Source organism: Austrofundulus limnaeus, unplaced genomic scaffold (assembly GCF_001266775.1).
Source record: "Austrofundulus limnaeus strain Quisiro unplaced genomic scaffold, Austrofundulus_limnaeus-1.0 Scaffold173, whole genome shotgun sequence".
In the NCBI taxonomy this organism is placed as follows: domain Eukaryota; kingdom Metazoa; phylum Chordata; class Actinopteri; order Cyprinodontiformes; family Rivulidae; genus Austrofundulus; species Austrofundulus limnaeus.
The window spans coordinates 701069-714137 of NW_013952575.1; the positions used below are offsets into that span (position 1 = coordinate 701069).

Here is a 13069-nt window from a genome sequence, read left to right on the forward strand (position 1 = left end):
CCCCTACCCACACCCCCTCCCCTACCCACTTTGATGCATTTTTCAAATTTCGCCTTGGGGTGGAGTTATCTTTTCACAGTGGGGTAAGTTACACTTTAAGCTCCAATAATTAGATCTAAAGGTTTTGTAATCAATAAAATGGCAACAGTGCCCAAATTTATGCACCTGCCTAATTTTGTTTAACCAATTATTGCACACTTTCTGTAAATCACAAACTTAATTTCACTTCTCAAATATCACTGTGTTTGTCCCATATATGATATATTTTACCGATATATTTAATCCAAACAATCAATGATTTATAAAGGTAAATCAGGAAAATTAAAAAGGGTGCCCAAACTTTTTCATATGACTGTACCTATTAATGCACGGGACAGAGAATTAAGAAACATATGTATAGTATTTATACAGACAGAGTTATATTGAAGAAAAATTCCAGATCACAAAGGCAAATAATTATATAAGTAAATGTTAACCAGTAAAGCAATTGTTCATGCATATGTGGGTAATTATCCACAGTGTAAAACATTATCCAAGGTGCCTCTGCCACTCCTGCACCAAGCATGAAGACCATGGCATTAAAAGAAATTGTTAAGACTGTATAAGGTTCCCTTGTGAACTTATTCATCGCAGCTGGGGGATACATCGAACTGATACATCATCCTCCAGTATTGCATTCCGACCTCCCCGGGACTTTTGTGACTAAAATTTAACACCCTATTAAATGCCAATACATTTAGAGTGTCATCAGCATACAGACATGTCCAACTTGGCAGTGTGACCAAACTCCCAAGCAACAAGACAGAGAGCACGCTGCAGGATCAGCCACCACATGAGCCAGCACAACCTGTTTATTTTCTCTGCTTTAGTTCTTGAAATTAAGCAATAATGCTAAAATATGTATATTATATGCCCGAGATTAGAGAAAAGTTGTGTTTCCATTTACCTTTAAATTTTCTTCTCAACATTCACAATGTTTTTACTGCAAAAGTTTCAAAGTGTTTAAACTTTAACATAAATTTCTGTTGTTTGGATGTGCTAAGCTTGCTTGTACAGTATTTTAATGCTAACAAAAAGGTCAGTAATTGATCTAAAATAAAGTATTTAATTGGTTCCTTCAGAATGTTTCAGTAAAACTTGAAAAACAACAAACCCAACACATTAGTATTGAACAATGAGAAGTCTTGTGTGTCCAGCTTTAATTTGATAAGGCACAGATAAGAGAATGTCAAAAGTTAATAGCATTTATCATCTGCAAATTGACGTCATTAAGTAAAGTTCAGTTGAGTTAAACTGCAATGCATCCAATAAGTTAAATTGGGGTCCTAAACATATCATTGGAGAAAAGGTCAGAGCAACAGAAAACATATCCCCTTTGGATTGTGGCAAAGATCATTGAGAATTCTGCCATAAACTGCATTATGAACAAATACAGGATTCTGTTTGTTTATAAATTGATCTAAACTGGTTATAAATAATTTCTCTAAAAATAAAAAATAAACTGTGGCAATAAGGATATAAGTCTGTAGTTAGTGAACACAAATTTCTCACCATTCTTTTAAAGATAAATTAAATCAGCTATTTTCATATTGTCTGGAAACATTCCTGTTGAAAATGATAAATCACATGTAGTATATGTAAATGGCTCAATAATATAACTCATTATATGCTTTACAAACATCAAGTCCACATCTGCCCAATCTTTACAATCAGCTCAGTTCTTATCAGTTTCACCAAGAAAAATGCTGCTGGCACAACATGATTTTTTGCTAGCCTGACAAACACATGCACACAATAATTCACAAACAGACACAGGGAAGAAAATAAAAATAAACTCCAAAACAAACAAAACTAAACATTTTGTCTTCAGAAGTGAGCAATAAATGTACAAAAAGAGTTATACCCAACAGGATATAAAGTTGATAATGTGCTGTGAAATGACTGAGCCAGAGTAATTCCAGTGAATCTGTTTAGTCTTTATAGCTTCCTATGAAATCCTCGCATCCATAACTCATGGTCTGTCTGTCTTTGTTGTTCCAGTTAAGCAGCTCAAGCTTGTATATGAACTGCTTAGGTAGCAGTCATAGTCTAAACTTCCACAGCACATGCTTTTAAATCTAATCAATGGAGAGGTGATAATAGACAGTACATATGAGGTCTTTAATGTTATGACCTCATAACAAAAATGCTTGCAGACAATCTGGCGTCAGCGTTAGGATTACAGCCAGAGATTAGGCTATTCAGGGTAGTTGTCTGGAATTTTATCTTCTCACTCTAATCACATTAGGTAGAATCTTGTGCAGACAATTTTAAAAATTGATTACACTCAATAAATACTGCCAGCAAAACCAGTAACATTTAGACTCTAAAATGGCAAAACAGCTTTCGCAAAAGTTCAATGAGTTTATTGTCTATGCCTAAATGTTAATCCTGGCATGAATCTTTTTGTCTGTGTCTGTTTGTCTGTTAGCAAAATAGCTCATACTAAATGTATTTTAATAAACCCCTGAGAAAGTAATAACTGATTTACATATACAACCAGTTCATTTCAGATGGTAGCCACAGCTAGGTACACATTACCAAACACAAAGAAAAGGAAGGAAGTGGGCTTTGAGAATTCCTTAAAAAAATGCTAGATCTTGATAAAAATTAGCCCTGGATTAGGGTTGGATGATATGGCTAAAATTTTTATCATGATATAACTCCTAAACTTAGTTGATACGATACAATTTTAATATTGATGTGAATAACACAAATGTAAATGAAAAACTGCCAAAAATACCAGTATTTACTGTACATACAAACATATCATTTAAGATATCTTTAATTGGGATTGTGACTAGTCAGAATAAAAAGAGAGATATCTCAATTTTACTTTATGACTAGTCGTACATACACAGACAAACTATATATCAAAACGTGGGCATTTGTGTCTTTTTTCAGCCATTATTTAGGTTTATGTTTTGAAGGACAAATGGTTTCTTTCAAAGTGCATCAGAAGTCAGGGAAGTACCACTTCTTGCTCCCTCCATGTTAAATTTCTGTCATGCTCTGGTTCAGAAGCAGAAATCAGAAATCTCTTCCTGCTGTGGTGTAAGGTAGAGCAGCCGACTTGGGACCGCAAAGTCACAGGTTCGACTCCCCACCATGCCTACATGTCGTGTTGTCCTTGAGCGACACTTCTCAGGTGTGATGAGTCAATGCAGAGCACAAATTTTACTTACACTTACTTACTCACTTAGTAGCCAAGAACAAGCTATGAAAATTTCCAATGCTAAATCGAAATTCAAAATAAAGCTAATATAGCTAATTTGAAATGGCAATAACTGTGCCATTTTAAGACATATTGAGCTGAATGTTTTTGCGGTTGTAGCTAAGAGAAATCCAAGACTATGTTAAGAGGAAAGCCCTTTTGTAGTTTCTCCAGGAACTATTCTACGGTAGTTATTTTTCTTCTGCCGGAAAAACTCACACTGCAGCCCAAACCACAGAGACTATAAAGAAGAGATTGACATGGTGGTAGCTATGGATTACGAGTACAGAGTAAAAAAAGATAATCAGACATGTCTACCTTATTAGGGGGGTAAATCACTACTGAGTCACACTCCCGTTTCTGCCTAATTTTTTTCTACAGTGCAAAAAAATGCAAAAACTACAATACGAAAACATTATGACCCCCACTTCATATAGAGGGCATCATAATTATGAGTACAAACTTACTGGTCTTAAAGTCAATGGATAATTTTAAAATTTTTACCCAGAAGATGTTTCACAGATTGAGCTACTACTTAACAAAATAAGGTTAAGGTTTTATTTATTCATTTCATTCAATTTCATTAAAAAAATTATGTACAATAAAAACACAAATCACAAATAAAATGAAAGGCGACAGAAAGAAGAAAAGAAATCTTATAGTATCTGTGCCTTTTTTCTCAAAAAATTAATTTAAACAATAATGATCTACAAACAAAAACTAAACAAAAACAACCTCAAATCCTTATGAACAACATTTCATATGAATGCAAATTTTATTGTTTCATATTTCTTTAACAAAGTGACCTTTATCATTCTGTTAAACATAAATATTGATCTGGCATTTTTGACAGCACTCTCCAGATTGTTCCATAGGCTTATTCCTTGTATCGAAGTACATTTCTCCCTCAAACTAGTTCGAAATCCAGGTTTCACAAACATCTCTACCCCTTTCAGATTATAACAACTTTCTTTCTTAAAATTCAATTGGATATTTAAAGGCAATATACATTTGAGCCTTATACATAACCTGTAAATTATTATAATCAACCAACTCACAGAACTTCAATAAAATCAACTGATAAAATAATATATTTGATGTGTGCCTGTAGTGTTTTCTAGCAATAATTCTTACAGCTCTTTTCTGTAAAACAAAAATAGGGTTTATAATTGTTTTGCATGCTTTCCCCCAGACTTCAATGCAATAAATCAAGTGTGGAACACGTTACATTGATATACATCATCAATAGCATTTTGTCGTAACATTCCCTTACCTGGTAAAAACAGGAAGCTGGGATTGGATGACTTGAACTCGTATGATGACTAGCAGTAGGGTGCTGATAATGAGGACGACGAGTTTCAGCAGAGTTTGCAGGAGAGAGTAAGGAAATCCTTCTTTACCCTGTATGACCTGCCGCAAAGTGTTCAGCAGCATGGGAAGCGTGAACTAAAAATTAAAAAAAGACAGCAACAAACGGAAGAAAAAAAGAGTCAATAACAGTGTTAGATTTAAATTATTCTTCACTTTTATGATTTTGATCCTAAACATTTTCTAATTAAGATTGTTTATAAACAGTGCAGAGAAGGGTTGGGCGATACTGGCAAAAAAAATTATCACGATTTACTGTGCTATTTAGCCAATAACCATTAATATCAATTAATCTCCTGGAGTCCCTGAACTCCAGATCATTCTAGTCACGACTGATTTAAATCATTCCAGTGGGAAAGATTTGCTCTCTCGAAGAATCTGTTCCAGTTTGTGTCAGATATACAGACTTCAGCCTATCAATCAGTTTTTTTTAATTGTGTTGTGTTGTTTGGCCAAGTAAAACCAAAGTGAAACTGTGGCCATATCGCCACCCGGTGACCGGCGTGAGGAGAAACGAACTGGCCTGCAGCTCATCTGGTAGGGGGTGCAGAACCTCCGGAACCGTCAGTCCTCTGGTGTCCGCTGCTCACTGGATGATGTCTGGGAGGGCGCTCACAAGTGCCCTGATGGAAGGCAGTGGGGTGGTGGTGGATCGAGGAAGGCCCAGCTCCCTGGGCTCCTCCTGACTGCGGGCGCTCGACTCCATCCCAGTCGCCTGGGAGGGGTGGGTCTGTTCGCCACTGTCGTCTTCGGCCTCTAAAGCAGAGTCCTCCGACTCCGGTTCAGAGGAGATGATGTCGTCGACTGCCACAGATGCGAAAGCATCGATGTCTTCTTCCAGCTCCGTGAAGAACTCAGCCCGCCATCGTCTTTCTTCTAGCGGCAATCTCGGCAGGCGATGTCTGTCGCCAAGCCCTGGTTGGCGTGTTCGGCGCCGAGGCACCCTTCAAACACCACACGCAGGTCGGAGGCAGCATGTATCCAGTGCCGCAGGCGGGGCAAATCTTCTTCTGGCTGGGCATGATGAAGTTCAAGGCGTAGTTAATAGTTTGGTAGCTGAAGAAAAAGAGGGAAGCAAGCTCGGGTCCGGCCGGCTTATATGCGTCCCCGAGGTGGGATCCCACTCTACGGGGGCGTAGACTATTGGTTTATTCAGAATGCGTGCAAGGTGTGGAGGGATACCCATCAGCGATAGCCTTAGAGGGCGGAGCTTACACGAAATAGAACACTGCAACACTCCAGCAGCGCTGAGGAGCAGTACTCTGATCAGCTTTGCCTTCTGCAACTTCTTTTTGTTTAAAACTATTTTTTCCTGAAGCTAGTTGTTAAAAGAGCTTGAAAAGCAGTTAATTCGATGCTACTGAATTAAAAAAAAAGTTTTCTCTTCTTCAACCAACATGACACTGATCACTGAGTGATAAAAAAAATAAAAAACACAATACCCAGCCATCTTTATGGCTGTTTATGTACTTATATGAGCTGTTGGAGGGCAGAGGGAGAATCTATGATAATTTATAATTTTCAACTCGTTTATACTGGCTCAGGAAAAAGACGTCCAAACTTAGGCAATCTCCAACCTGCTGTCTCACGGCTAACTGAAGTATAATCCTTGATCAGTTGCTTGGTCAGCCCCCTACTTTTTTAAAAAAGCCTCCTGCTCCAGAAACTTCTGAACCCCCTAATGAATGTTACATTTTCTGAGACCTTGAACACAAAAAAAGTATTTACATACCCCTTGTGCAACAAACACTTCATGGACACAGCAGATGCCCACCACCGTAATTCCCTGCTCTTTACAAAGTGTTGCTGCAGCCACCAGCACTACAGTCAAAGTGATGGGAGGCCAAACTGAAAGAGAGAAAAGCAAAAGGTAGATGACAATTGTATATTATCTCAAATACCTGTTTTATTATGTATAAATATGACAAGTTTTTACAAACAAAGTCATCTAATTAGTCCTTACACAGTTTTAAAAAGTATTGACAAAGAAATTTACTTGGAATATTTTAAAAAGGTTGGTTCAAGTTTATTGATTTAGCTCTAAATATCCGTTAGACTGCTTTCTGATTAACTTTCTAATAATGGAACGTCAGGTTTTTTGTTCTTTTTTTAAGATTGGTCTGAAGAACACATTTTGTTCTCTGTTAAGTGCCAGGAGGACTGCGATCAGTTATACATCGGGGAAACAAAGCAGCCACTGTTCAAAAGAATGTCCCAACACAGACGAGCTACACCTAATGGCCAGAACTCTGCAGTTTTCACTCATTTACAGGCCAGCRGTCACTCTTTCAGAGATGAGGATGTTCTCATTCTTGATAGGGAGGAACGTTGGTTTGAGAGAGGAGTAAAAGAAGCCATTTTTGTGAAGAAACACCGTCCATCATTAAACAGAGGTGGAGGCCTCCGTTTTCAGTTGTCCCCCTCCCACAGTGCGGCTATTGCCAGTATCACTCCACCCCCTGTTAACAATAAGTGTTAATTAGGTGTCAACGATAGCCATGTGATGTGAGTATCAGTCACATGGAGGCAGTGCTTAAAAGCCTGAATTTTGCCTGAAACTCTCAGACTGAAGAAGTCTCTTGGAGGAGAGACGAAACGTTTCATTAGAGAAGAACCCGTCCAGAAGACCTATACAATTTTTTTCTTTTTGATTTTTTACCTGGATTACTGAGATGCATCAGGACAACACATATTGTTCTTTCATGTGTCAGAAAGAATTAATGACAACTACATACGATGGCTCTTTGGACAAATCTATGAACACCATGATACTATCAATGACAGAACTTTGTCATTCACACATTGCTGCCAAGCACTGTACTTATGCAGCTTTTAAGTTGCAGGCTGCTAAACTGTAGCATGATTCAGCAAAGTGCTACAGTCTGTAAAGCAATACGCTGTGTGCTACAGAAGTTAACCAATTCAATAATTAACAGGGATTACATCAGCTTTAGCTTATTTTAATTTTAAACTTACATTATGAACGTCAGTTCTGGTCAGATCACATACACACCAAGGTAAATAAAATCAAATCTGCTTACTTGTGACATGAGACATGTTTTCCTGTTTTTCTTCTGTTGGTAAAGCCATAACACAAATGGCTTTCTGACATTTCTATATACATTAGATAGCCTGTACACAACTAAACATTAAGAATAATTTTGTTAATATTAATAGTTTTTACAAGTTCTACATCATCAGCCTTTTGTCTCTATGCTGCCAACATGTAGAGTAATGGTAAATCCAGATTTTTGCACGTTCAGCTTAGCCCCTCAGCTGCTACAGCACATCACGGTGACTTGGTCAAGACTCACTCTAGTTGTTATATAGACTTCCAGGGGTACTATATAACCACACTTCATTTACCATTTACAAAATAAACGTGATATATTGAAGACAACTTCAACCTTGTGCTAACTACATGTTTTACTGCACAAAAATCTATGAGCACCAAGATTTTCCCAATGGAAAAAAAACCTGCATGTTTTACTGCACAAAAGAACGCCACAGATAGAGCGGCATTTAATCATTTTTTTAAACAAACAAATGCAATTATTCTAAAGTACCTCTTGAGTTCTTTTTTCAACATTTTTGGCCTAGCATTTCTTGAAGGAATGCCCATCACACATGCCTTTCACGTTGGAGTTTTAAACTAAGATCACTTGCGTTGAGAAATGATGGTGATATATTTTGTTTATGTTAAGTAGTTTTGTGCTTAAAGTAAAGTAACACAATCAGTTTTGTATATTAGACAAAAGAGGAAATAGAATTGCATTAACCTTACCAATAGAGTGGTCAGAGCCAGTTGATTTTGTATATGCCAGGAAAGCAGCTAGGAGGAAAATTGAAGAAAGAAGTTCAGCTCTGCCGACCACACCAGTGACCTGATGAGAAAAAGTGACATAATTCCTGCCGTTTATTCAAATTGATAAGGAAAAATCAACATTTTGTCATCCATTCAATTATCCATTATTCTAATACCATAAAATGCTAGAAATTAAATGTGCAAAGCTGACCACAAGCACACTTTTAATGTCAGGCCACCTGGTACTCATTGTTCAATTGAAACTGGATTAAAACAATTTAAGAAGTGGACACAAGCAAAGGGCTGCTGTGAACAGCTGCATAGTTCACAACGTCGAGACGTAATTTTTATGCATTTCTCTTTTAATTTCTTAAATGCTAAAACTGAAAAACGAACTGTAATTATCTCTCTGACAATGTGCTTAAGTATGTCAGTCAACCTATCATTTCAAACTATAAAGGCAAAAAAAATCTGCAGTATGGAAAGTATGGAAGTACTTAAAAATTGCTTACATTAAAAGGGTAGATTGTACGGTCTACCAAGTCTTTGGTTCAAGAGCAACAGAAGAAAAGCAATATGCACAAAGGGGCTATGATGTGCCAGCAGGGAAAAAAAAAATCTAATTCCACGTTATGACGTTACACAGACTATTTGCTACATTTAAAATAAGATAGCACTTTATTATATTATCTATTATATGAAACATAATGTTTGATTAATACTGAGCCACTCACTGCAGTGAGTTGTGTTCCCCTCTTGAGATCTGACTTCCCCAACAGCTACACTCGTATTTCCAATCTTGTATTTTAAGCAACAGTTTACGCAAAATGCAAAAAGAAATTTTCTCAGTCTCTTATTGGCCTTTCAAATTTATGCCTATTAGTCAAAGCACAGCTGAGATTCAAGTGTGCTGCTGTCATCTTAACTCAATGTCAAATATTTTATAGTTTGTGTAAACACTGTTTTCTTTTTTTTTTTTCCACCTGTCAGTTTATAAATGCACAGCTGTACTAGCAGAATTACAATGAGGCTAGTTATACTGTATTATAAAAAGCTCATTTGTTATTTAAGCTTATAAAAAACCAAAAGCAAACAAACAACAAAAATTACATTTGAAGTGCAATTTACAACCCTAACTCCAATGAAGTTGGGATGCTGTGTAAAACTAATAAAAATAGAATACAGTTTAATAAATCATTTAACCTATATTCAATTAAATACCCTACAAAAACAACATATTTAATGTTAAAACAGAAAAACTTTACTGGTTTTGATCAAATATTCACTCATTTTGAATTTGATGCTGCAACACGTTCCAAAGAAGTTGGGACAGAGTCAACAAAAGACTGGAAAAGTTGAGGAATGCTCAAAAAACACCTGTTTGGATCATTCTACAGGTGAACAGGTAGGCTATTTGGAAACAGGTGAGTGTCATGATTGGGTATAAAGGGAGCATCCACGAAAGGCTCAGTTTTTCATGAGAAAGGATGGGGCGAGGTTCACCACTTTGTGAACAACTGTGTGTGCAAATAGCCCAACAGTTTTCAACGTATTGTAAGGATTTTAGGGATTTCATCATATACTGTCCAATGCCAGTGACCTTGGATCCCTCAGGCGACAATAATTTCTTTCAATGGCATTTTGTGCCAGGTTAGAATACTGCAAAGCTGGAGGTTTTTTAGAAAGATTATTTTAATCGGTTGTTAATTTCTGGCCAACTGACGTGTAGAAAACAAGGTCTGGTAGAATCAAGTGATACATTTTGCAGATCCTTCCTTCAGCAGACTCACAGGTGTCAAAACAACCATTCAAAAAAAAAAAATCATCGGTATGTGGCTAACTTATTGACAGAGGTGTTGTGGCACATTCCACAACAAGATACTTCATATGTATGAGAAGACACTGAATTACTGACAGGGTTGAACACGTCGTCTACAACTGGTCTGAGCTCTTGAATCCAGCTGTGAAAACAAGTCTGTTCAGGTAAATCATTTCAGCAGACTCAAAGCACCTCTTATTTCTCTTTAAGAGAACCGCTTTGACAGTGACTTTGGTCGTTTATGTAAATGATGACTGCCCTCAAGTGGAAGAAACAACCTTCCCAGTTCCATCAAATTCCTGCTTTATTACTAATAGACAAACCCTACATATATAAGGCTCCCATACATGGTTCTAAAAAGGACTTTAGAACAGTCAAGGTTCTTGTGGGTTGTCATTGAGAACACATCAAATCATGAAGGAAAAAAGTCCACTTTCCCTTAAGTCTAAAGTTTTATGTATGAGAACATAAAAATGATTTGCTCTTCAGCCGGTTCTGAAATTTTTCAAACCATACCACAAGTGTACAAAAACCAACAAAACAGATTCCATTGTTATTATTTATTAAACAAAAGCGAAGCCAAAAAGGAAAAGATGTGCGTGGAAAAAATGTGTCAAGCCCATAATTCAATCCTTTGCTGCAATAACTTGCACATGCACCAATGCGAAAGGAACTCACAGGATTGAGACTCAACAGCTGTGTAGTCGTAGGAAAACCATTTATTGGTGAAGCTAATGAGAAAGAAACGGCTTCAATTTGATACGGAACATAAAGATTGGACTCTGGAGCAACGGAAAATTTAACCTGTTTCAGGTGATTTCGGGTAAGAAGAGAGATACTGAAGTGATGCATCCATCATGCTCAAACCTTTCCATTGTCAAGTCTCACTCTGACCGCTTCATGTCTGCTTGGTTCTAAGATAATGACCCAAAGCACACTGCCAACAAAACAAAGGACTTCATCGGGAGAAAAAAGTGGAAGGTTTAAAGGGATCCATAGTTTCCCTTCCCTGCTCCGTCTGGGACTTTTTGAGATGGGTTTCGCTGGCAGATTTTTAGCCGGGCCAATCAGAACAGAACGTCAATTTTCTGCGCAGTGTCTGCTTGTAGTTTATTTTACCTGGGCCAATCAGAGAACAGAAGGTGGAGTTTTGAACAATGTCGATTTTCTGCACAGTGTCTGCTAATTAGTTTAGCATACGGCAGTGGAGGAAGTGAATGAAGCCAGTCTGTGTTGATAAGGCTTCCAAATTAAATTAAATTTGTCTGACAAAGCAGCAGCTCTCATTTACAGTTGTCTCGTTCGGCTCGATATGTTTCTCCTCTCAGTAGGGTTGTTTACAGCGCTCGCGATTCCGGTTAGCTTCTTAGCTTAGCCTCCTCCACAGCGACATACGTCGCAGCCAACTGATCCAATCATTTTAAACTTCAGCAGAGGCCACGCCTCCTTCAAGAATCACTTCTCTATGCATCAAGTCCAGACCCTTGTACGAAACAAAGTGAAGGACGAGGGTCTGGTTTTAACCAGGCTAAGGGATCCATGATTAGTTGTAACATTAGCCTTTACTTGATAAACATACTGTATATTTTAACAGCAAAATAAAGACTGTATTCAGACCAGAAAGAGTCCTTTGGTCCACTTCTTTGGTCCGGACCAAAAGTGGACTTTTTTTTTTTCGTTTGGTGCAGTTTGCATTCACATTGTGCTTTTTTGCAAACGAACTATAAGTTGTAAACAAAGCCATGAGGATGACGATCATTGCTCCCATTGGACAAAAAAGGACGGGGGCGGAACTGAGCCACAGACCCAGAAGAAAACAAGGAAGTCCTGCATGCTGCGGTTCTGATGTGCACATATTTGCTGATAGTACAACTGCAATAGCATTTAAAATATCAAAAGCAGATAATTTTATGGTGGTTTCGTGATGATATTCTAATTTTGGAGCGACGTCACATAAATGTGTCCCGCAACCCAAAGGAGACGAGGTGCTCTGCATGTTCTGACCCACAACATGCTGCCAGCAGAGCTGCTAATAGGAGATGATGAAACAAGTTTGATTTCAGTTTATTTAGCTCAGCAACGGTGRCCTGTGAAGTCCAAAATGGTGCATGTTTAATGCAGTTGGTTCGGTTAGAGTCCGGTCTGTATTCACACCAGAAGTGAACCGCACCAGAGTTCGTTTGGAAGCGGACCGAGACCACCTCAAAAAGCAGGTCTCGGTCCGGTTGTTTGATCCGCACCAGAGTTCGTTTGGAAGCGGACCGAGACCACCTCAAAAAGCGGGTCTCGGTCCGGTTGTTTGATCCGCACCAGAGTTCRCATGAGTGTATTCACACCTGCACAAAAGGTCCGGACCAACACTGGAAACGAACTCTGGTTCGTTTAAAGTGGACCAAATTGTCAGGTCTGAATATGACCAAAGACTGTAAAAATAATGTAGGATGTTCAGTTTTTATCATTTTTAAAATAAAAGTTTAAAAATTTATTACACGGATGGGGCAATTTTATTTACACACAAAGCATTCTGGGTGAATGACGTGGATAGGTCCTCGGTGCGAGGCTGCTAGTGAGCTATATCCACCCTGAAGGTTAATCTTGGACAAAATCTGATGATCGACTCTTTTAAATGAAACCAGAGAGCGTTGACAGAGAGGAGAAGGTAGAAATGACTCAGCCTGGAACTGAAAATATGGATGGAGGACAACAGAGCTGCTTCATGGAAGAAGAAACTCAGCCTGTTAGCCTTCGCGTTAGCACCGACGCTATATTGCCTTATATGAATTAGCTTGGCGCTAGTGCGACAAACAAGCTAGAGGTCCTCCAT

General features: G+C 38.1%; 1 protein-coding gene across 1 annotated transcript in view; it reads right to left on the reverse strand.

Annotated features, from left to right (window-relative positions):
* Positions 1-13069, reverse strand: part of tmtc3 (transmembrane O-mannosyltransferase targeting cadherins 3) — a 65276-nt gene that overhangs the window by 44470 nt on the left and 7737 nt on the right. The window contains exons 4-6 of the mRNA XM_014017620.1: positions 8406-8505; positions 6354-6469; positions 4527-4699 (exon numbers count right to left, since the gene is read on the reverse strand). Coding sequence (XP_013873074.1) covers positions 4527-4699; positions 6354-6469; positions 8406-8505 — 389 coding nt within the window. The remainder of the gene's footprint in view (positions 1-4526; positions 4700-6353; positions 6470-8405; positions 8506-13069) is intronic.